This window comes from Anas platyrhynchos, chromosome 4, assembly GCF_047663525.1.
Source record: "Anas platyrhynchos isolate ZD024472 breed Pekin duck chromosome 4, IASCAAS_PekinDuck_T2T, whole genome shotgun sequence".
Classification (NCBI taxonomy): Eukaryota; Metazoa; Chordata; class Aves; order Anseriformes; family Anatidae; genus Anas; species Anas platyrhynchos.
The window spans coordinates 38,401,272-38,427,515 of record NC_092590.1 but is presented as its reverse complement, the minus strand read 5'-3'; the positions used below and the strand labels follow the sequence as shown (position 1 = coordinate 38,427,515).

At 35.5% G+C, this 26,244-nt stretch overlaps 1 protein-coding gene across 1 annotated transcript in view; it reads left to right on the top strand.

Annotated features, from left to right (window-relative positions):
• Window positions 1–23,799, top strand: part of HHIP (hedgehog interacting protein) — a 79,029-nt gene extending 55,230 nt beyond the window's left edge. Inside the window, exons 9-13 of the mRNA XM_027455772.3 lie at window positions 1,084–1,207; window positions 1,901–2,031; window positions 2,628–2,709; window positions 12,952–13,100; window positions 15,588–23,799. Of these exons, the coding sequence (XP_027311573.2) occupies window positions 1,084–1,207; window positions 1,901–2,031; window positions 2,628–2,709; window positions 12,952–13,100; window positions 15,588–15,781 (680 nt within the window). The 3' untranslated portion in view covers window positions 15,782–23,799. The remainder of the gene's footprint in view (window positions 1–1,083; window positions 1,208–1,900; window positions 2,032–2,627; window positions 2,710–12,951; window positions 13,101–15,587) is intronic.
• Window positions 23,800–26,244: the final 2,445 nt, after the last annotated feature.

Here is a 26,244-nt window from a genome sequence, read left to right as displayed (position 1 = left end):
TTCTGTGTGCATTTTATAAAAGCCAAACCAAAGAATAATATTTGGTAAACCACTGCTCCAATGGAATTTTGACTGCATCTTTATTGTAGAGTAAACTAAGCAATATTGTGTCTATCCAGAACAGCTTGCCAATATTAATACTAGGCTGTGGGTTGACTGCTTAAATAAAAAGAGCTCATCATCCTTTTCTCCCACATTTAAAATTTCAGCTCTTTCTCATGTAGAATAATCTAGGAAATTCATTTATCAAAGACCTGCAGACAGTACTGCAACTAAAAATAAAGTTCCTATGAAACAAAAAAGTCTGTTGGCTGTGGCTTTAATTTAAAGTTATGAAGTTAGGATTTCAATCTGAGCCTGCTTTTACCCTAAGCAATATTTGATTGCATGCATAGGAACATTTGCATTGAAACTTCCTCAAAGACATGATTTGATGTGACTAAACTCTGCAGTTCTGAAAAAAAAAAAAAAAAAAAAAAAAAAGTGTAGGAACTGAAATTATAATAGCAGCAGGAAAAATTACCATAAGTAGCTACATCCAGCAATACTAATGTTTTATGGGAAGTAAGAGACAAACTGTATTTAAAACTGTGATTTTGAAAGACTTTCTCAAACCATTGAATAGCTTTGAAAATAAGTTCTGCTGAAAATCACAGGAATTCATGCTCTTAGGTACTGGTAAAAAATCTGAGCACCCTTTTCAGTGAAGGGGGTTTAATTATATTCCTGACATTCAAGAGATCTATTCTGTAGACTGTATTGACACAAAAAAGTTAATAGCTGTAATCACATTAACTTCAATGGAAGTCTGACCTAATCCTGATACAGTTTTATTCTCTTGGCTTGTGCATGGAAGAAGGTAATTATAGTGTCTCCTATCTAAATCCCTAACTCATTGTTTCACACACAGCTTTTGTTGCAATGTTCTGATTTTCCTAATGCTTTCTTTCCAGCTACACATCTTGAATTTTAAAGTACATTTAAAGAGAATTAACCTATTTCTTGAAGTAATAATACTTTTCATAAATATGAATCAAAATATGAAACTGCATATGATCTAATGCTATGGTAGTTCCTTTTTAGAAAGTGAGCCTTCACTTTTAGAATTCAAACCATTCAGCAGTGGAGCCTTGGTTGGTGGATTTGTCTATCGAGGTTGCCAGTCTGAAAGACTCTACGGAAGTTATGTATTTGGAGACCGCAATGGGTAGGTTTCTTATAATCTCAGCCTTAAACAAAAGTGAACATAAGGTGTATTTAGTTATGAGCTTCTTGTATAAAAGAACAGCAACAATCATTTTAAATTGTGTCACTTTGCCCATGTAGCAATGTGACGATACAGATTAAATTCAAGATTTGGAAATCAAACAGCATGACATTCTAATGAACGGCAGCATACATAACATGTCTAATCCTTGGAATAAAGTACAGACAAAGACACTAACATCACAGCTTTCTAAAGATTTTAGTTCTACAAACACTTACATATATCATTTACATTATAATGGGAATAAATGTTAATCATGGAATTGTTTGCCAAACAGGTCTAAATGATGAGATAAGGAGAACTTCTGGGGTTTTATGGAAACATCATTGATGGAGCAAAAGAAGTATTTTTAAATAAATGGGTATAGTTTTCCCATGCCAAATAGCTCAGTATTCACAAATGATTATCTATAGTATGGCTTGAACCCAATTTTGCAATGTTTAAATGAAAGGAAGGGAAATGCTATGCTTTTTAAACATCTGAAAAATAACAGGCAGGAAATAAGATGTGATGAACTGCATATATGCATCTATGGAGCTTTTTCCCGTAAATGTGTACTTATTTATATGGACAGTGAAAAATCTATATTTAAAATGTAATATAACAATTTCTTTTATGTATTTTTGATTATAGAAATTTTTTAACACTGCAACAGAATCCTGCAACTAAACAGTGGCAAGAGAAACCCCTCTGTCTTGGCAACAGCGGTTCATGTAGAGGTTTCTTTTCAGGCCCTGTCTTGGGATTTGGTGAAGACGAATTAGGTAAATAGAAAAAACTATGTTATTAAATTATAAGTCTTATCAGTATTGCCTGCTAAGCTATTAAAAATCATAGTAAACGTTTCAAAAGAAGAAATCTGAAGGCTAGCTCTCCTTTGCCAAAGCTTTCTTCGCTGCTGTTTCAGCTACACCTTACCAGCTGTGTAAGAAGAATTGAGAAGAGAAAGGGTTGTTGGAAGGGTCAAAGGTCCTTATTTTCTCTCACATTCTTTGAACCATGTCACTCACTATGACACAACTCATATGCCTGTTTTAATTCCCCATGTTACAGATGGGTAAAGGTATTGCATGAACAGATGGATCCCTCTTTATAATTCCCCAATTATATATTTTATGAATATGTATGAACAATATGAAATAGAAAACATTAATGATAAAGTATATTTCACATTTTAGCATCAATTTGGGAAAAGTGCTTATTTAAATTTTCAGGTAGCAATGATTCTGTTGTATATTTCAGTAAGGTGAGTTGTCTCCCAAGTGTTTTTTAACCTCATCTTGCAAACACATCTAGATCACAAAAACGTTTGACATCTTAGGAAAGAGGAACAATTTCATTGTGTTGTTTTCTTTAACAGGTGAGATTTACATATTATCAAGCAGTAAAAGTATGACGCAGTCTCACAATGGAAAGCTCTACAAGATCATTGACCCGAAAAGGTGAGCATTGCACTACTCCCTAAGATCAATCTTCCTTTCAACAGGTTAAAATCCAAAAGGTAAGTGTAGTTCTTTCATGTAGCTGTATTGTGCAATACTTACATTAAATAAGAAGGAAAATTCTTAGTGCAAGGGTTTCCTAAAAGCCAATGTACCATCAGCAGCAAACTAAATAGATTCACTAAAAGTAGTCACTGTCTCATAGAAAGTGACTTTCTGAACAGTAGAAGTGTAGCCACCACTAATTTTTACTCTTCAACGTTATGATAAATGCTGCCCACTTTCCCTCTTAGATTCACATTCTTTGTATATTTTCTTAGAAGTTTAGACACATTTAAAGTGCAACTATATGGACCAGTAAGGGTAAAAGATGCTTCTGGTAGTTCTGAAACCGAATGCCTTGTAGGTACCACAGAGGTTATACAGGGTCTATGGAAGGCAGAATGCTGGAATTCCCCCTAGTGCTGCTGCTGCCTTAGCTGCCACTGCAGTGTGACAGTTCACAAAGGGAGCTGGCTAAAAAGGTTAGTGCTGGCTGACAATATCTACTCTGCATACTGAAAAGCTACTACAGAAATAATTTGACGGTACTAGCTTTAGGTCAGTAATTTCTTTGGCTACTACCTGGTCAGTTCCAGTCTCACTTCCTCACAATTTCAGTTTTGCCATAAGTAAACTTATCTGAGGGACAAATTCATTCTTTCCCAAACATCTCTGGTGTTGTATAGGAGACACCACCAACTGAGAAGTACACAGAGGACTGAATCGTCAGCAGGTGTGCATTGTTATTGCTTACTAGGTTTCAAGATCCTTCCACATTCCAGCACTCACCTGTCTCTCCTTAGGGAGGTTTGGAGCACAAAGAGAGAATCTAAGGAAGGAAAACTTCTGTCCTTGGACTGTGTGCCAAAAATACACTCAAGTCATTAACATTTCTTAAATCTACTTATTTCTTAATGTTCTCATGTTCTTCATTAACTTTTCTTAAACCACAGCTTATGAATCACACCCAAATGATTTATAAGATGCTGAATTAATATGATCAGTACAGTTATTTAAACTAATTTACCAGCTGTAAAATGAGAATAAATGAAAATTACCAAACCAGAATTTCTTGAGGTCTGATCACCTTCAAGATCTTTGCAGAGCAGCTACAGCCATGGAAATACCAGGGGACATGGAAAGACTGCACAAAGCCAGTCCCATACGCAGTCCAGTGTGCCCAGCAGTAATAAGAGAAAGTGACTAGCAGACACTTACTTTGGCTGGTGAAATACCACTTTCTTCATGATGGATCATTCTGCTCCATCAGACCAAGTTCACGGCGTATAAAGCTACCACATGCATCCTGCAAAAGCATCAAAAATTAACACAAAATTAAAGGGCCAACAGAAATAAATTCTGTTAAAATAATTAATTTGACCTCATCATTCCCATGAGAACAACCTAGATTAGTATGTCTATTAGTTCAGTACCTACTTCAGCATGTTTATCCTTTAACATCACATACAGACATCATTATTGATTTTGCTGTTGACTGTTTAAGAGAGGAATTTGTTTTCTTGTCAGAATTTAAATTCTAAAAATTGTTATGGAACAACATGTGAAATCAATAATAAACCCATGAAACTGGGTGCACACTGTTCTGTAAATTACAGTAGAGTTTCAGAGTTTTTTGATTCTGCTACCCAAACCTATGGCAACTAGTTTGGAAGCAGATGTTACTGCAGGTTAGTGCAGTCTGTCAGTCAAGGTTATTATGTATGTTTTATTTATGCTTTCTGGTATTAAAAACATTGTTTTAGAACAAAACTTGCCATTCTTATTGGGATTGTTTAGTCTGTTGGTATATGGTTTTAAGTGAATTTTACACCCTAAATCCACTATTAGTATCTAATTACATGGGGCTGCCTTGTTTGACCTCGGCTTTTTGTTCTTGTTACCTCTTCCAGTAGGGTGGTCTTCAGCTGACATACCTGAAAGGCCAGACCTCCCATTGCTGCACTCACGGTTGGCTGTTTTCATGTATGGAAAAGGGTCAAGACTGTGTTTGGTTACTGGTGAAAGTAACCAGAAAACTATAAAATACTTTTGTAAATTGGCATACCTTTGAAATTAAACAGACTGTGGCAAAGGGATATAGTTTTTGGTAACACTTTCTAGAAACATGGGACAATTTTCATTCAGCCAAAGTTTTGAGTTTCGCTGTTTTTTAATCTCATACTATTGATGATTTTTAAGTGCAAGATGACTAATTACTTCCACAAAAGAGCATAGCAGCTCTACTTACCATTTCACGCTGATTTCACGTTACACTTATAAACAATTTAAAAATTCCATGGCTTTGACAAATGTTCATGTAACGCTTTATTAGCAAAATAGTAATTGTTAATCACATGCTAATACTTTTTGCATACTGTTATTTTGCTTTGCTGTTTAATGCCTTCCTCATGTTACATACCATACAACTACATCAAAAAAAAAGTGCAAACCCTAGCACAGTGAACTTTCTAAAACATAAAGTGAAGATGCTACAAGTTGGCTATGCGCATCAGGTATACAATCATCAAGGTATTGATTTGTCACATCGTAGAAATTCATTACTAACATAACAAAGTCCAGTGAGGGGTGGCCCTGGCAGACTAATCTATTTGCAGAGTGAGCCTTCCATGCATGGGACAGTGCAGAATACAATTATCATTCCTTGTGGTGACCCCTTGCTGGAAATTTAAAACTTCATGCAAAAAACAATCTTCTGCTAGTGCTTATAAGCTGCTATAAGAGTACGTAATTACTCTTTTATTCTAAATAATAAATGTTATATAGAGGTGCAGGATTTTGTTTCTTTTGATCTTTGTAGGAAACCACTGCGTAAACAAACTTGTTCTCAAACATAACTGAGCCTGATTTCTTCATCTCAAACAGAGCTTAAGAAACCTATTATTTTGATATTGCTAGCAGTAGAAAATTTTCAAAAGAGATAGCATGTTTAAAACATTAGAAGATCAGAGAATGAGAGTAATCCAGAGAACCTTTTGCATGAAGCTTCAATAATTAGCAATAGGAAGGTCCTTTCCTAAAACAATCCTTCAGATGTGATAAACATTAGGTGTTAAACTGAGGTGGTATATGAAAATTGATTATAAATAGGATCAACGCAGAGGTTCTGAATCCCTCCATCAAGGCGGTTTGAAACATAGAATACAAGGTACCACGGGAAACCTCTTTTTAGTTCCTCACCCCTCCAACAGGTCTCCAAATACTTTACATCAATAACTAAATATCCTCCCATGAAAAGCCCAGAATTAAATAATCCTTCTCTTCAAAGCAAGGTTGTTATAATGACACATTGGTGTGTGGGAACTATCAGGCAATGCCGTGATAAGTCAAAAAAAGAAAAATTAAAAACAAATTAAAGACCAGGCGTATGACAAATATATTACCTAATACCACAACTGAATACAGTGGAGAACATAGGTAATACCATATTTAGCTCTCAGATTGCAGGAGATGAGGGAAACCTTAAAGATTACAAACATTTAATATTAGGTAAATTGGTTAAACCAACAGACTAAAATTTCCTAAGTTAAAACTATGCCTCTGAAAAATATAGCTATTAGTTGATGACTATCAAAAAATGCTACGTTGTGAGAAGTAAAACACTTTCAAGGGCTAGGAATGAATGAGAAAATATTTATGTTAAAAAAAGAGAAAATTATTGGGTAAACATTGATATAGAACATGTATATAAGCCCAAATATTCTTGTTAGTCAGTAATAGAGAAAATAGGAGACAAAACTATTAGGAAAGAAAATGTAGCATGAGAGTAGAAAATTAAATGTAGGCAGTACTAAAAATGCGTATTTAAATAAAAAATATCTGTTGATAATGTTTAAATTATAGCTGATACAAACTTATTACCAGCTGTTATATGAAAACCATAGGGGGGGAAAAAAAGGAAAGATAGAAAGAAAATAAACTTTGGAAGTTGGGAAGTTGGCAGAACAGTGACAGTTTGGCTTTTTAAGTCTTCTGTTAGAATACTTACACTATGATCATGTTCACTTCTAAGCAAATTCTAGATAAAATGAAAAAGATTCAGAGAAGAATAGTTAAAGTGACAGACAATGCAAGAGATTTCTGTTTAAAAGATGAGACTAAAACCAGAGAAGCTAGAAGGACACTCATGCACCGCTGTAATCCCTATGAAGTTACAAGTTTTTGCCACTGCCTATACCATGACTCTAAAGCTGAAGAATAATTGTTTTGACCAGCATGGCTCACTGGAGCTAGCAGCTAATATTTACAAAAGAAGGCGGAGCTTAGTAAGTTTCCTTGCACGTGTAAGAATTCCTCTTCCTCTCCATATGTTTAACACCTTATAGATCTGGATTTCAATATGTTTTGTATCAACAGCCAGAATAGCTGCTTTCCGCTGGATTGAAACTTGAACTTGATTCAAACCATCTCCCTCCTCTTTCATGCCCCTCCAGAGTATGTAATTCCATTTATCATCCTTTCCATCACCACTGTTGGGATATCCACTACCAGAGTCTTTCCAAACAGAATGATTTCAAACATTAAGGGACTCTATCTAGGCTATATCTCATGTTGACATTGTTCAGGCTCTTTACAAGAATGGTTGTGATTTTACTTTTTAGCATGAGTCAGGAGCGTTAGATGGTAAGATGTAAGAGCAGCATTTATGAAAGTGTAGCCTTCTTGAAGACTTTAATTACTATAGAAATGGCAAGTCAGAAACATACAGCACTAGACTAATCTGCATCAACATCGTTCTGATGGGTTATAGAAATATTGTGAAGCTACTACTTAAAGCTGACTGTCGAATGAGCCAATTTTGTTGTTGAATGCTCTCACCAACCCAGGTGGGCCATGTGATTTCTTTCTGTTCAGAAAGTTACTATCCCTTAAGTCATTTGAGGGAATGGAAAGCCAGAATTAATGTCTAATTATGTTTAGTTTAGCCATAGCATGCAAAATTCTTATCTCATTTACCTACCCACATGCAGTTACTATTCCCATAAGAGACACTAAAGAGAAATTAGAGCTTTTTGCGAATACCAGTCTAGAGAGTTTCACTTTACAGAAGTACTTCACAAAAACTCCTTTGTAACCACGATGGAAAAACCTAAGGATTTTTTTCAATCACATCACAGCTCACTGACTGTAAAAGTTTTTGTTTTGGTTTGGGATTTTTTTCCATTTTTCTAAGTCTTTCTAGCGCTGGCTATTAAGGAGTTCTCACTTTTTATCACTTTATAAGGAAAAAAAACAGCTCAGTTTATCTTTTGCTTATTTTCTGGAGCCTGCAGGAAGCCTCTGCCATCCTAAAGAAAGTCATACATAATAGAGCAGCTTTAGCCCAGTAAGCCAGTCTTTCCCAATTCATCAGTCAAAGTGTTATGCAAGTGGCCCCCTAAATTGATAAATTCCCACAGTGCCTGTTGACCCAGCTGCCAAGTGCTCATGCAGCAGGTGTTGTTTTCATGACCACCCTGACAGTAATACAAACTGTTTAGCAGTTGCATTGACCTCTTAGCTATTAACATTGATACAGGCTTCACTAGGGACTAGTTTTCAAACATGACAGAATTTCTTAAGACTAGAGGTCATGAACAAGTATACCATATAAGAATAAATTTGATATGCTGCTGAGTTTAAATCTTAAAAGCTGTGAGTTTTTTCCACATTATTCCCATGTAGTAAATCTGGAGACAAGTAACGAGCTTTTGGCATCTCTCCCAGGACTAAAGGTATACTTTTTAATTTTAGAAACTGTACCTGAAGAGATGCTATATTTATTCTATGACAAGTAGTAAATTACAGGGAAGTAAAATTATTTTTTCTTGACATTTTCCCTTATAAAGGAAAAAAAATAAACTAGCGCACAAGCTTTGGTGATATACTTAGGCATCTTTCTGATACCTAGTATCTTGTGTGCAGCTAATTGAAGTATAAGGTTCTTCCACATATTTTGTACCACAATCAGGATTTCTATGGCCACGTCTCTTGTTCGAATTCGAACATCCAGGAATTTTGTCTCTTTTTCTGTTGTGTTTTTTTTTCTTCGCTTTAGCAGGATAGTAGAGATTTTCAATATAGTGTCAAAGGCCTGATGGAGGAATTATGCTGTGTTCAGTACCATTGTATTACTGCTGAATTTGACCCTCCATTTGCATTGATTCCATATGTCTGAGTTACAGGCTGGTGCATACAACAAGCACATCACTGCACGCTTAGTGGAGCTGGGAAAAGCTGGAGGAAGGAAAGCATGGAATTCTAAGCAATTATATGATGAACCCTAATCTAATAGAGCATGTCAGACTTTTGTATGCCTCGAAACTAACAGTAGAGTCTACTTTCCTACACCAGCTGCAGTAACATAGTCAGAATAATTTTATGTATTGCACAGTCAGGAATTCTCAGTTCACTAACCATGGCAGTGAAGGGACCCAGCAAGGGCCCCAGCCCCCAGTACAACTTCTCCTCCATGTTCCATACATTTAGAGTTGTTACACAGTTTCATGAAAGCATGTTTTAACAAGCAAGATATACTGTACTGTACTGTATATATGAACAGCTCTTTAAGATAACTAGAATTGTACAGACCATATAAATAGTCATTATCAGCTACATTTTTGGCTGACTTTCTGCGGACCAAATACTGCTTACTGTAAGAGTAATCAAGCTGTACCCTTTAGAGTTTTATAGATTGAGGGAGACAAGTAACAAAATTCTCTCCAGCCCATGGTGTGGCTACATCTATTCCCCTCCATTTTCCACGTCAAGAGACAGAGTGAAGCACTAGTTGTATAAACAAAATCATACGCTGTCTAAGTGCTGGAAAGATCAAGTCCCGGCAGTCAGTTTCGAGATTTATGTTATCTTTGTGAGATTCAGTTCAAAACACTTACACTGAGCCTGAAAATTTCCACCCCTTTAAGCCTTAAGAATGCAAAGTGTAAGTATTGTGGGGCAGAGACTTTCTCATGATATGTGTTTGTACCAGAATGGCATTCAAATCCTGAGAAAGAAGTGTGGCTTTTCCCATAGTACAAATAAGGAAAAACAGTAATTCTTCTCACACACAAAAAGGATTCTGCTGCAGCTGCATTTGTATTACTCTTCTCCTAAGGCACTCTGCCAACCAGAATTTTTTCCATCTTTGTTTCTACTCCACCCCACCTTTAATAAATATTATCCAAGGCTGATGAGTGCAAGTTATTGATTGATGGTAGAATAAAAGGCAAGGTTATATTCACAAGCACCACGAGCATTAGAAAGCTTTAAATCATAAAAGTGGCCAGCCATGCTGTGCTGGATACAAAAAAAAAAAAAAAGTATGATTTCTGCCTCCCTCATGAAATATGAATAGAAAGAACCCAAATATTCCAGCACTATCATAGATAAATAGTTTGCATCTATTAAGAAAATAAATCATTGTCTTCATAAATAAAATACCTCTGTGACTTGTGAGGTCGTTTTTTGCTGAAGATATACTACTGGAGCTCTTTTCTAAGAGATGCTCCAGGAACCTGAAGTTATTCTTCCTGATGAACACCGTACTGTACTTGTCTTTGAGCAAGAAAAAGAGAAGACTCCGTTTAAAACAACCTGAAAGAAATGGGCTTTGAGACAGATGAATTAAAAAATGTTGCCTGCTATGCAGATGGTTGTAAAGAAATCAACACAAATTTACACCTTTCTTTTCCACACGTAGCAATTAGAAGACAGATTCTTTTTACTTTAAACCTCAGTAAGTCTCAACTGAAAATCTTGTCATTTTGTACAGCTCTTTCCAAAACAGTGCTGTCTGTGAAACTCACATATAATTTTTAAGTGTAGGAACTTACCTAACCAGATCATATGTAATGCACTCATTACTATAGAAGTGAAATTCCTTACAGGTCCAAAAAAAAAAAAAAGCATTATATTTAAAAGACAGCTGTGGAAATACATGAACACAAAAAAGGGTTTCAAATGTGCTGCGCGAAAGGTGTCAAAGCATACTTCAAAGACCTTAAATAATACAGGAGCTTGAATCTGATTCTCAAAAGTGCTTTTGAAATCAGAACTTGGTGCTACACTGAAAGATGCAGCTACACATTCTTTCTGTCCTTAATGTCATTGGGCAACCAGTTCTGAATGGATGTTTAAATAATCATCTTAGCAATTAAGCCTGAGCAGAGAAAGTGCTAGGGTGAAACAAACCAGTGATCCTGTACTCTATTATTCTGTTTCAAAGAAGAATGCAAGAAACTCTGTAATGTACCATTAAAAAGCCGCATGCCAAAATAGGGTAAAAATATAAGTCCAGTCAGCTAATAAGGGAATTCTGTGACATTAGGTATATGTGCTTATTTTTCTTACAAATTTTTACCCTATCTAATAATACTTGAATGGTCCCATTGTGCTTAGAAATATCTTTTTAAAATGCTGCTAGAACATGGGCTTCGTTGATACCTTAGAAGCCATGGGTTCAACTAGTTCATTTTATTTTCTTGAGCTTAATTTTTTTCCTCAATAGTTCTGACATTGAAATGGGAAGTAAACAAGAATCCCCAATTTTCCTCCTGTTTTGTTTTTTTTTTTTCCACCATTGTTTTCCACATACTAATTTCCACATTGTTCTCCACCCTTTCTTTCTCGTACTCCAAAGACTATCAAGATCTTTCACTTTGCTCACAGAGGGGTTTCAGTCTAGACTTTTAATATTTGATAGGGTAGCCAGAACACAAGTTGCTATTCCAGCTACTTGCATATAGCTGGGGGTTTAATACTTATGTTAGTACTCTTCTATTCTGTTCTTACTATCTTGTACAATTTTGTTTTGTTTTCTTTGAATTCTAGCTGGACACTTAGCCAAGGTTTCACTGAGCTCTCCATAAATCTGGTAGAATCTTCTTCCTACAAATTTCAAGTTTAGGAATGCATGGCAGTAGTTCAAACTATTTCTTTGACAATGAGTCATTTAGTATTTGTCAGTAATTAACTTAATTGCCATTACAATTCCATTCAGTTACTTGTTTAGAACTCTTGGGAGATCCTGACATTCTTTTCTCAATTTATTGCTGTGCAATCAAACCCACGCCGCAGACAAATAATGATACCTGTCCCTGGAACCTGTAGCTTTGTGGTGATCCTATCAGTCTCTAGCTGCTGAATTCAAATCACAAACAAAATAAGTGGTCAGCATGATGACAAGCAGCTCAATTCAAAAACCATGTAAAAAAGGCTTTGTAATTCTATCAACAGTTAAGACAGACTTAAGTTAAAGCGCTACAGCTACTTCATTTTTAAGGAATATAATGCTGTGCTTTTGTAAATAAAAAAGCTACTGGACATCCAAAATATCTCATAGGACAAAAAATATTTTATAGGTCATCTGGCCCAACACCTTGCCCAATCAGGAACACCTACAGCAGGTTGTCCAGGTGGGTTTTGAACAGCTCCAAGGTGGGAGCTGTTCCCACAACTTCTCTGGGCAACCTGTGCCAGTGCTGTTACCCTTAGTGAAAGTGTTCTCTGGAAGCAAGAGAGCTTTTCATGTTTATTACAAACATTTACTGTGGGCCTGCCTGCCTGAAGTCAACACCTTGAGTACCGTAAGAAATCTGCCGAGAGGCAATTCAGTTCCCAACTGAATGTATAGAGATACATGCTGCCCATGATTAGATCTTCGGGATGCTCTTTTTACCATGCTCACGCTTCAGGAAGTTTCAAGGACTATTATTTAATCTTGTAAAAGACCTCTGAAGGCAGTTATATGAAAGAATAGCAAGTAACACCATATTTTTCTGCAATGTAACATACCATCTTTATTTTACTGGTGTCCTGGAGAAAAGAAAAAAAAAAAGAAAAAAAAGTCCTCTAAGAACACCGATTTACGCTGCTGATAATAGCATGAGAATCAGGCCTTCAATAAAAAAGTAAAGTTTGTATTCTATGTTCATTGCCAGTATTTTTCTAAATACAAGGAAATGAATGTCCTTCATGATAAAGTATGCACGCTTCCAACTAAGAGCATTAAATGAGATTTGGATTTTTCTTTTGTATCAATATACTTTCTGTGGAAAGCTGTACATGTTCCTATAGAAGCCACTTAAAACAACTATAATAATACTGAGTGAAAATTACAACTTTCAATTTCATGTGCAAAAGCAGTTTTTCTCCTTGACCCTGACTTTTAACTATATGCTTGGTTCGTATATTTTTATACAGGCCTTTAGTCCCTGAAGAATGCAAAAGAACAGCTCAGTCTGCACAGACACTGACATCTGAATGCTCAAGGCACTGTCGGAATGGGCACTGCACTCCCACAGGAAAATGCTGCTGTAATCAAGGCTGGGAAGGAGAGTTCTGCAGAGCTGGTTTGTATATAGATTCATAGCAACAAGTGAATAAAGCAATGACATGGCATAATTTGCTTTTAATAATTTGCTAGGAGAAATTTTCATTGACAGTTAGTCCTCAGACATCATAAAAGAGATACTGATCTCATGAGGTGTAGGAGCAGAATAAGTCTTTAGGTGAGTCCAACAGTTAAAATCAAAATGTCTCATGCAATGGGAACCACCTCAGAATGCAGGTAAGAGCAGAAGTATGACAGACAGCGGCATTCTTATTTTTATACCAATTCTGTAAAATAAAAGGAAGTGCAATCAATAATATTGATTGCTCCACTGTTGGACATGGAGCTCCTGCCTGCGATCTTATACTATCTGTGTCAAATAGGAGTACCTGGTCAGGAAAGATACTAAAATCAGGCCTGCAGGCCACTATTGCATATTTTGCACATAGTGAATTAATACAACTAACTTAGTTTTGGTACATTCTTAGTTTTGATCCTAAAGACTAAAATGAGAATTCTAGAGAATTCTGTGCACAACTTGTCACAAAGCAACTAATAATTGGAAAGTAATTGTGATCCAACATAAATAACTGTGGTGCTTTCATTAAGTCCCATCTTGTTGCTGTAGCTGTCTTTGAAGAGTCACTTGAAAAAGTGGCAGTGATCAAACCTGATGGATGGCAAATGTGATGTATGCCACCAAAGGGGAGAGAGGAACGAACAAGTGACCTTGAGTGCCACAGTTGTGCTATCAGTGTCTCACAGAGACTGTGCTTACTGTGGCTGAGCCACGTAACTCTGGCCTAACAGATCATCCAGAGCAAGCCTGAGAACCAGAAGCTGCTATTAGTGTATTAGCACAGTCTTCTGACTCATATTTGCTCAGAGTTTGACCAGATGTCAATATGCAGAGGTATAACAAAAGAGGAAAAGAATTGTAGAGTAAGACAAAGCAAGGATCTGGCAATGGACCCCAGGATACTTCAGGTTGGAAAGGCACTCAGGAGGGCCCTGCAGAGGTTGACATGCAGCCCTTACAGACTGGAGTGTAAATTCCAGCAGCCTTGCAGTTCTTACTGATGAGCAGGAGTGACGTAGTTTGGGTTGAAATGCAATGGATGAAATCGCTCACGATATATCCTACTGACAAGATGCATAAGCCGAGCATCACACAGCTGTGCAAGAAAAGCAGGCTGGAGAAATGGATGAGGCAATCCAGCCAGATAGCCCAGCTTCGGTTGTCCCCACTTGTCAGTCAGATATTGCCTAGATTTGGAGAATGAGGTCCATTCTACAGCCCTTATCCAAGTGGAATTCAAAGCAAAAAACATCTCCAGTGTGACCATAAATGTGTCTTGAATAATCTGTTTTGTTTAAAAACTTATTGTTCTTTGATAGATAGTTTGTTAGATACAGGTTTGCACAAGAAAGCTGCAAAAAAACATGTAGACTAAGGAGTTTTCATCATTGTATCCCACACAGCACTTAGCAGAGGTGTTCTAGCTTGAATCTCAAGCTATAAACATAATATAAGTAAGAAAAAATAGTTACAAGGCATCAGTTTCCATCTAAGGTAATTAAGAAATTCATGAATAATGAAACTTGATTTGTATAGTGTATTTTAAATCTTTGTAAATAGATATTGTAGCTTTCCTGTATCACAGTGCAGTGACTGTGCCATAGAAGAGACCACTTTAAAAACTGGAAGTTATGAATACTGTTTTTGCTAACATTGACTACAACTTGATATAGCATTTAAATCTGAAAACCTTGGGCAAGATGATTGACCTAGAACTCTACTGGTAAATTGTCAAATATCGACTAAAGAGATAGGGTGAATCTTCCAAGCTTAACTGATAAAAGCCGTGTAAAATATATTCTTGTTCTTTTTTTTAATGGTAATTCAGTTTTTTTCCAAGATTAAGTTATTCAGGAGCCAAACAGGCACCATTTTGTGCCTCAATTGCATAGTACAGAACTCTGCATGTACAGAGTAAGAAGTTTATCTATGATATAGTTCTTGCCAGTTTGGATGTGGTCAGGTGCTGATATGTCTCTACAACTTCAGTAATTTTTTGGCTTGCCATCATAAGAAATGAGATGACGTAGGCCACCACTATCTAAACTTCTAGCAATTTTGCATGTCTTCTTTTAAGTCATATGATATTTGAAGCCTAAAATCTTTTGAGTTGAGTTGCCAATGCACTCTAAAATCCCACCCAAATACAGGAATCATATATTTTCAAAAATTTGCTATTTGATTTTCACAGTCTGTCCTGGGAGATATTCTAACAGACATAAAAAAATACTTCCTCTCCCTACTATTCTACAACTTTAAAAAATACAGTTTTGAAACATCCAATATTTCATCCTTTCTATTTTGTTTTTAATTTATGTGCTTTACCATTATAAGTTCAGAGAAGTAGTTCTTAATGAATACATATTGTATCTTTTTGCTTTGTGATACTTGAAAGAAATTAGAAAACTGCTCTTTTTTTACCCACAGCAAAGTGTGACCCGGCGTGTCGACATGGAGGTGTCTGTGTAAGGCCCAATAAATGCTTATGTAAAAAAGGCTATCTCGGCCCCCAGTGTGAACAAGTGGATAGAAACATCCGAAGAGTGACAAGGGCAGGTATTCTTGATCAGATCCTAGACATGACATCCTATTTGCTGGACCTAACCAGCTATATTGTATAGTTTCTGGGACTATTTGGAAACTACACTTTCAACGGGCATTTGTTTTGAATCCTGTCATTTTTAAAAGACGGTTGGTTATCCCGCAGCAAAGAACGGTGATTTGATTTACTTTATTAATTTAAATATAGTATCCAGAAATGTGCCAATAAATTTGTTGTATGTGTGTAAATATTCCTGTACATCCCCACTGATGTACAGATACCCAATACATGCACGCATACACGGGCAGGCACTATCACAAATACGGTTTTACAGGTAGTGGAATTTTTTTTATGTACATTTCTTCATGAGAAATAGTTTACAAAGCAATTCCACTGCAAACCACAATTTCGTCAAAGGACTTTCCTGATGTCATTTTGGATTCACTGACATCCCAGAAACCTTGTGTCTGCAACTGCCTGATTATAGCAATAAGAGAGCAGTTTGGAACCATCACTGTATAAACTGCTGGACTTAATGAAATCCAGTTGTAACAGTTTTAAAGGCGAAATGATCTACGTTATGAGAGAATATTTCAGATCTCCTTAATGCATTCCTATCTAGGCAATTCATTGTAAGACTGTAACCTTCACCTTCATCAATGTAACTCTATTACAGAATGTTACGCATTTCTTTATCTAGCATAGATGCAAAAATCTGGTTATCGCAGCTTAATATCAAGATTGTTTCGAGTGTTTAATAATTAAATTATACTCGCATATTTCAAAACCAGTCATCCTAGAAGGTCTGCTTTTTATCATATATTTTATTTAACAATGGGCACTGGGTTCATGTTACATATTTATATTATTTTATTTTATTTTATTTTTATAATATAGACATCACCTAGATGAGACAGCTTTGCCATGTCCTGTATAATACTAAAGTTACATTTTTCACCAACTTAATTGGAAAGACGGGGAAAGAGAGAGCAAACACACTCTTTATTGTGTTGTGGATCTAATCTAGAAATGTATCCTTGTGTCAACTTGTATTCATTTACGACGGATGAAAAAACAACCACCAACCAGTCCTAATAAAATTCCAGCACATGTTAGAAGTGTTCATAAAGTGATTTTCACTATAACAGGACGGGCCAGATTATACATGATTAGACTGCTACAGATTTCACACTGAATGGAACTTCACTGGACAAAAGCTCACATTAGCACGTGTTGGCTGTGTAAGATGTCACTTGTACAAAACGTATAACAATTATTGCCAAATATGGTTTTAAATGTAAATGTTCCTTGAAGAGCTAACATAAAATTGAATTTTTGTAAATGTATCAATAAATATGGTGTACATGCTCTAGTCAGGTTTTCTAAAGTATTAATATTCTAATTAGATGTATCTTCAGAATCGGTGCCCTGTTATGCCCAGAGCTGGCGAGCTCTGGGACGTTATTGGCAGTTTCTTTGTTCACTGTTTTCTAGCTATCAGATTTCCTTTGCACTACCTGGCTTTTATAAAACTTGCCTGTAAAAAAAGAGTAGAGTAGCCACAGCATGCACACGCTAATGGTTCTTACATGCAGCTACTCATGCGTCAACAGTTTACAACACTTTAGGCAATAACTTATAGCATATTCTAGCCATATTGCTCTCTAGTAGCAAAATTCTCTTTCCAGGGTAGTGACATGTAATGAATTTTCCTTTATGGAAAGTTGTCAGCCTTCATTTAATAAATATTAAATCTTTAAGTACAGCAAAACTGTTACTTGTATTTATCTCTATTCAGTATTCCTGCTGAGAGGAACAGAAAATTACACTTGCCTTCCATATATGTTTGCTTGGGTTTCTAGTGACCTCATGCCAAATGGAAATTGGTTGAGAGATCTTGGTTAAGTGCTTAGTGAACAATGGTCTGCATTAAAAAGTGCATGCATAATTTTGCACAATGTAGATTCAACTGACAGTCCATTGAAAGACGTCTCAGGATTAAATGAGCATGAAGACCAAATTGCCCTCTCACCCCAGAAAAGGGTGGTCCCTTATAGTCACACCAACACTTCATTGGCTAAGCAGTGTGACCAATCTTAAAATGAACCCTGCAGTAGCATCTGTAGGTTAATAGCAGCTCTTTGTCTCCACTGCTTTCTGCCTTTAGTCTTTTTCCTGAATTCCATCACAAAAAGTTTTACAATTAAAAAATGTCCTGACAACCATTTTTGTAAATTGACCTTACCATCTAATCTTCCCTTATTCAACGTGGGTGACAAAAATGTGAACTTCTCATGAATGAGCCAGCTGTCTAAATCTGTCAGATAGTGCAGTTTTATTGCACTCTTCATAATCAGCAAAGCAAGAAAGTCACTCAAGTATTTTTGCAACATTTAAATATCTGACAGAGATAACATCTTTAACACTTTCTTTAATGAATATATTAAAAAAAATATACCCCACTTTAGTTCATAATACTCTCAACAACTGGCCAGGGAGATATGTGATAGTTCATTTCTCACTGCTTCGTTCCTAGAGACTAAAAAAAAAACAATAAAAAAAAAATGTGGGCTGTACCACCTAAATTGAAGATCCCCAGTAATGTATATTCTATAGTCATGTATATAGCCAGTATATGCCACAGTTGTGAAAAGAAGGGATAACATACAGTTCATCTTCATAATAAAGACAATTTAGTTTACTAGTGGAATCAGAAAATTAAACTTCATTAAAGGTTAAGAATTAAATCCAGAGCTCATTCAAATCAATGGCATAAAAAAAAACCCTCTCATCAACTGCACTGCAGCCACAAAATCACTTTTAAAACTGAGGCAAATATTTCAGTTGATTTCTTAAAAAAAAATAAAATGTTTCAGTCTTTCAATCAAAAATTCAAAACTAAGAAGTAATCTAAGTGAAGAATAGAGAGAAAGGGGAAATAGCTTATGGAAAGTGTTCTGCTTCATTTTTAAATCATCTTTTGTATCATGTGAAAGCAGGCATCTGCTTTAAGCCCACATGGATACATAGGAAGTCCCAGTGGAAAAGAAGTATTCTCAAAAAAAAAGACACAAAAATCCCAACTGCTTATTTATCAAAAGAAATTATACTATTAAAAAGAGTGAGTAAACCCCAGGCCTAACCACCCAAGATGCTAATATAAAAAGGGCAACTGCAGTAATTGCCCTGAGAATTGGCATACAAAAAAAAAAAAAAAAAAGGTTTGTAGAAAGCCTGTTGCCAGTTAGGTCATTCTACAGCCATTCTCACACAATCTCTGCGAGTGTCCCAGAATAAAACTGAGCTTATAAATGAAACTAGATAAATGAGGCAATTAGATAAGGGCCTCCAGAAAGGATTTTATGTATGTGTTCAAGTTGTCTCTGCCTCTGTCTCTCTCTCTCCTAATCTTTTATTCCATTCACTTTTTCCTTTATTGTGAGATACTGCCCTCTCTGTGTCCCAATACATGGTACATTTCAAGCATTCTTTCAGGCTTTCTACTGTTAAAAAAAGAATAAATATACCTGTTGCAAAAAAAGTAATTCTATTCCTGATGTATGCTAGTTTTCAACCCTCATTTTATTATTTCAGGATGGTAAGCCTTCATCCTTCTCTTTTTAAGATGCTACCGATCAGAAAAAAAGGCATATTATTTGAATATAAGGAGAAACGTTCTTAGTCCATAGATAAGTATTGAGACAAAAAGATGCAAAATCAGCTCCAAATTGGTTTACTCCATTTCAGAAAAACAAACAAACAAACTATCAAAAAAACATTAAGCACACTTTTCTAATGTTTCCATTAAGAAATATTATCCCAAACCCTTCCCCTCAAGGAAACGTATTTCTTCTATTAACAGTCAGGGACACAGATACAGACTCCTTGTACCTTTAAAGCCTCACAAGTTATTCTGTTTCATGCATCCAAAGTATAAGCTAGGTATAAATAAGAATATAAGTTCTATATTGGCAACCATGACAGCTCTTTGTTTATCTCCTTTTGTTCACTTCTCTACATTTCAGTTTTGTATCTCCTTCCTTCCTAGAACTATAGCAAAGATCAATAATTGGTTGCTGCAGGTGTTGCTTTTTCTTTCTCTTTTTTTTTTTTTTTTTCCCAAACTGTATATATGCATCAAAGGGACTTCCCAGTAGACTGAGTTTATTATCTTTTGATTGCCCCACAGAATCTTGTCATTTTATAGTGACTTCTAATGCCATAGTTTGGCTGGAGACTGGCCATTAACTGTGTATAACGATTCAGAAGTAACAGCCTCCAGCTGCTCAGCATCAGCTATACTGAAGATGGAAGAAGGGAGAAAGCATTGTTCACTATACAGTCACTGACTGCACTGTTCAGAAAGTTACCAATTTCAATACAGTAACCAGATGCCTCAAGTAAAAAGCAGAACAACATTCCCAAGATGATGAAATGTTGCTTTTCATTATACTCTTTCTCTAATTTGGGATCAGAAATGAGGACTTTTTCATGTACAAATATGCAAAAGTGAGATTCTAAAAACACTTCAGCTCAAGTAATCTTTCACAGGTGTGGAGTCCCATTAAAATAAAAATACTCATATGTGTGATTTCTACATGCATCTATGAAATGGGCATTTAGAAGATTGGGCCCACATGGAAAAAATAGTTCTGAGGACATCCTGCTCTGCTTAGTTTTCCTTAACTGCATAAATCCTTTAAAAGATGCTGAAGTATTTTAATCTACTATCCTTTATTTTAACTGTGAATCAGTTCAGTTAGGAATAATACCATATTGATCTTCTGGCCAGGGTGATTAGTGTCTTAGAAGAAAGGGAAGGGAGTCATGAAGTAAATCGAAACTAACTTTTCCCTTTTCATTATACTAAAAAATGACCAACATTTCACATTTGTCAAATTAAAAAATATATGTATTATCACTAAGAACTTTGCCAAAAAGGCAGTCAACATCTTAAATTTATTCTGACCCAAATTTGCAGTAAAGACCTACCAAATAATCTGAATTTGGGCTACAAAAACCTGATAAATATTTCCATTAATTTCACAGAAAAATGATGTTGAAACGCTAAAAAAAGTTTTGCTAAAATTTTCCTTGCTTTCAAAAGGGTAGCAATTCAGTGAAATACTACTAGCTTACTTTACAGGATATAGGTGTGAAACAGCAGAAGCTACCTGAAAGCTCAGTGCAGGATTACCTCAAACTTTCTTTGAGAGCCCAACTTGATGTCCATTGATGTCAACTGAAAATCTCCAATTGACTTCGTTAATTATAGGATAATGTCCTTCAAAGATGGACACTTAGCTGGCAGAAGAACTTCGCTACAGACATCACTGCACCCATTGCCTCTCTGTCAGCATCTGTAGTCATTAGACTCACTCAGGTTTTCCAGAGTAAGACTGCAGTTTCAGGCCTGTCTTTAAGTAGTGAGCATATCCGATCCTGTTGAGTTTCCTTACAGGTACTGCCAACTGCTACACAAAGCATCCTGTTAAATCTGCCAAACATTTTGTTACTTCTTCAAAAGCGCTGAGCAATTAGCTCACATCTCTTCTCTTTCACACGTATGTGCGTATTTCAAATGTTTAAGTGTATGCCACTAAGCAGGAAAGGAATTTAAATAAGTCAGTGGTCCCATTTTATGAAATAGACATAATAAGACAGGGCCCCAGAGTGCCCCCACAGAGGGGATGGATCCCAGTGCTCACAGACATCAACGGATGAGTTCCTGCAACTGTTCTGAGTCCAGTATTACAAAGGCTCCATTCAACATACGGCATATTTTCAAACCTTTCTTCACATGTTAAATACGAGTGGGTAATATTTCAATCAAGATTGTACCTTAATCCAACAAAAAATTTTGTTCCCATCCTTACTAATAAAAATGGCAATACTGAAAGCGATGACACTACTCAAAGTAGTGAAATAACAGATGTAAGCAAGTGCAGGATTAGACTTGAGTAGGTATTCTACAGGCAAAGGATCTATCTGCTTGCCTTTGTACTCATTGACTTCAGTTACGGCTGTGCACTAGGGATTTATCATGATGTAAAATACACAACAGAAAACAATATGGCAATTCTGCATAGATTTACACTGTGTAGATTGACTAATCGGACAGTATTAGTAATGCCTTATCTTCCATATGGGAAACATTACTATTTTATAGCTCTGTATAAATAGTTCAACGGACACATCAACCTTTTTCCTTCAGTTCACTCATGAGTTACTAATAATTACTAATTTGGTCTACATATTGGGAAAGGATTATCGTGTTATCCCCTAACCCAAATAAAACTCTCACAGGTTTCCATGGGAGCTTTTTCTTTACTTTATACTGTACAGTTTGATTTGAAAGCCAAGTAGCACACCTGCTTACCAGAACTCCACGCACCAAAGCCACATAATTCTAGTGATCATTTCATGCCATAGGAAGTCACAAAAATTACTATTTTATATAATATCAATTTAATGTGTGTTTTTGCCTACTGCATACTGTACACACACTGGCTTCCACAACCAAAAATATTGGAAATTATTGCTAAGAATGTGCTCAAACAGCAAGTCGCATTGTTGGAAAAGAGTTTTATTTCTATGATTAAAAAAAACAACTTTCCATCTGTTACAAGTGATCAGTAGGGTGCCACATATCATATAGTTAAGTTCCATTTACAATAAATGAGATGTCCCCATTTATTTTCATTTTGAAATTAAAAGAAAAGTGAAAAAATCTTTCAATAAAAAATGTTTAAATTCCTGGAAATTTCAGAAAGAAGGTGCCAGCTAAAGCATGTGAATATATGCGGTGGCTGCATTCATAATCTTTTTGAGTGGGAAGAAAGCAGAGAGGTGGCTGTTTGGTTTTTGTGTTCTTGTGTGTAGGATGCATTTTGTTGTACAAGAAAAAGGAGGTTTGCATGATGAGGCAGTGACAACCAAATCCCATTTGCTGAATGCTCCTAAGAGGAGTCACTAAAAGAAAAACACTCTAGGTGGAGTCAACTTTGGTGTGCAAAATGCTCTGAATTCCTATCAGGATATACTGAGACCAGAAACCATCTGGTATGAAGTCACCAGATGTATCTTGTAGTGGTCACCGTTAATACCAGAAGCAGTAATTCTACCCTGTGAATTATCCAGAAATGCTATTAGCTGTCCCCCACAAAATATACTACAGAATGAAAACTTCAATTCCCTTTTGAGAACAATTAGATTTTAATGGGAGCCAAGCAGGAAAGGAAAAGGAAATAACAAAAATCTGTCACTTGAGAACATAACTGTTCTGATATTCCTCTGTTCAAGTAGTTTTATTTTATAGTAGCCATCAGGTACTGTATGTACATTTGAAATGTGGGAAACTAGTTTAGAAAATACCATTCAAACTATGTTTAATTATCTTCTATAGACTGTACTATACTACTAAGCATATACAGGCACCAATCTAGCAGAGCACTGGAACACACAAGTAATTTTAAGCATATGAATCTCACTGAAGTCATGTGCTTAACATTATTAATATAATTAAGTGCTTTCTTGGTTTGAGACCTTACAAGCCTTTGCAGGTCTACCTATGTAGATTACGTATGCTATATGTGTATTCTTTTTAGGGAGACAGCATGGCTGAAGTTCAAAGCAAGAGAATTCAGTTACTGCGTGTCACAAATTCTATATAACCTTAAATAATTGCATCTTTGTGTCTCCACTCTCCATCTAAAAATTAGTGAAACCAATCTTTGTAAAGCGCTTTGAGCTCTTCAAATGAAAAGTGCTATAAAAAGTACAAATTATTATTATATTATTGAACACCATGTATGTATACACACTATTATGTAATATATAATATATGTATAATGCATATAAATTCTAACAAATGTATTTGTGTAATATCTGAGAAATGGAACAGTTGTATCTGGAAGTGATAAATGCATAGAGTTGGATTTATTGTTAATCTGTGGATTTAATGATTTTTTAGACAAAAGGATGTTTAAGTGTATAATTGCTTTTCTTAATTTAATATATTTATGTAAATGCATGCCTGAAGTTCTGGATAGATAGTTATTCTGTGTCCCTTAAGCTAATAAAATATATTAAACTTTATCTTACAATATAAGGTATATGTGCTGCTTTATTTTTTTCTTTAATATTTTTTATTATGACTAAATGCATAATTTAAATTCATGACAATTTTAATTTTAAATCGGCTCTTTGATCTTTGCAGTAAAAGCTAAATGCCAGCATTTTATATATTCTTTGAAATGTACCCTAGTTTTATTTATATAAATTCTAAGATGCTTTTATAAAATGTGACTGAACACTGCTATTATTCTTGGAATGGGAAGTTTGGAATGGGGTTTCCTGTTTGCTTCTGGATAAATGAGAGCAAAAAGACCTCCATCTTGAAAAGATACCTGTTTCATTGCAAGCAGTATGTGAACGGACAGATAGCTTGAACAAGGGAATTTCCAGTACAGGCTTTTTGAGTATATATATGTTGAAGAACTAGTTCAGTACATACAAGAGAAACACTGGAGGATATTTCTTTGCTTTCTTTATTTAATATCTTCAGAGAAGATTCTCTCTGCAGAGAAGCAAGTCATCAGATAAATATATGTTAAATTCAGATGTATCATTTCCAGTGATTTAAGTAAGGGTCACAAAAAATGAAAGTAATACTGGATTCTTTCCATTTCTCCCCATCTCAAGTAACAGGTTCTGTTCCTTTGAATCAACAGCTAAGCATATCAGTGGGAGCAGGATCACTCTCTCTCTCTATATATATATACATATGTGTTTTTTTTATGTAGGAACATTTAATCAGGACACATAATTGCAAACTGCACTTGTAACTTATACCTGTGAGAGTTTAAATGGGGAGCACTAAAGAACCAAGGGTTTCTTTTCAGCTAGTTATACCACTAGTGATACAGAATGGTGGCCAGCCAGAGAACTAAGATCCAAGGAAAATTTGAACTTCACCCAAATTTGAGGATATTTGGAAACTGTATTTTACTTCAGTTTCTCAATGAATAAATACATCAGTTGCAGCAATAATTTTTTAAACACATCTTCATAAAGAGATTAATTTTTGTAATTTGAAGAAGGGCTCAGAACAAGAAAACAGCCAAAAGATGGCAAATAAAAAAGAACAAAGAAATCAACAAGGATTGTTTTATCTTTTCAGTGGGATCTACATATTCATGTAGAAAGTAAAAGAATCCTGCGAGGTATAGTACATAATTGTAAAAAAATACAGTACAGCATGTAGTTCTGGTGACATCATGAGTCATTTCAGTTTGTTCTTATAATTTATTAAGACATTATGAAAACCCACTGACATATTTATAAGCCTTGGAATTAACAGCTACCTTTCATTTCTTTTACAACACATAACACATGAATGTTATATAAAGAATTACATATACTCAACCATGCACAGCAAGATTGTAATTCTATCTAGAGCTTCTGATGACATCCTAAATATAAAGGGCTAAATTCTGTTCTGCTGTTAAACGAATTAGATGAAATATTGGCCCCCTGAATGTGGCTTGTGTGGTTTGTCAGTGTCATCACAACTTTCAAACTGAATTCAGTCCTTAAATGCACAATTCTGAAGCATTTCATTTTAGTAATGTAGTCACTAATAATATCTTTGCTTCAGTATTTAACCACTGTCCCCAAAATATATACTTCAAATTAGCTTCTCTCATTTTATTACATTCTCTTTATTTCCACATATAGCTCCATTCTTTAATTCTTTTGTTCTTATTTGTTCTCTTATAGAGACATTCTGCTCCATTCCATTGCAATAAATTTACTAAATACTTACAAGTTTTTAAGAAGATTGATTATGGCATAAGTGGTTGTTTTTTTCCGTTTTAACAAAAATACTAAGTAAGAGATCAACTCCTGTTTTAACTCAAAATTAAAAATGCACCACAAGCAAGTAGGGTAGAATCTTTAAAATGCCAATGAATCATTTTGGTCTATGTGGTTACATTTATTTATTTTGGGGGAAGGGTTGGTTTGAGTCATGTTTGATGACATGTCTACATATGACATACATCTCTGGCAGAATTGGGCAAAGTGGGACATAGCTTTGGTTTTGAAAAACCTCACTGAACACTGGCTTTCTTGTTTGGTTGGTTTGGGGTGGTTTCTGTTTTTCTTTAATTTTTTTTTTCTGAGATTTTGTTTTTCAAAGCTAGGCTGGCATTTGTCTGATATCCAAAATTTTGGGCTGAAACAGTTGAATGAAGGGTTCCTATCCTGGTTGAACATTCAGCATTTAAAATTTATCTTTTATTACTTAGGAGATTTCCAACTGTCACTCATCTTACATTAATACAAATTTGCTGATATCAGTACCATCATTGTACTTCCCACAATGAAGCCAGTGTCATTGTACTAGCAGAATTCGCTCTATTTACACACACACTTCTAAATGTTTCATCGTTCACTATGTAGGTTTGATTACTCGGAGATGGATTAACTGAGGAAAGGAATGTAAGAGTTGAATGCTGGTCCTCTCCATTAGCAGTATGC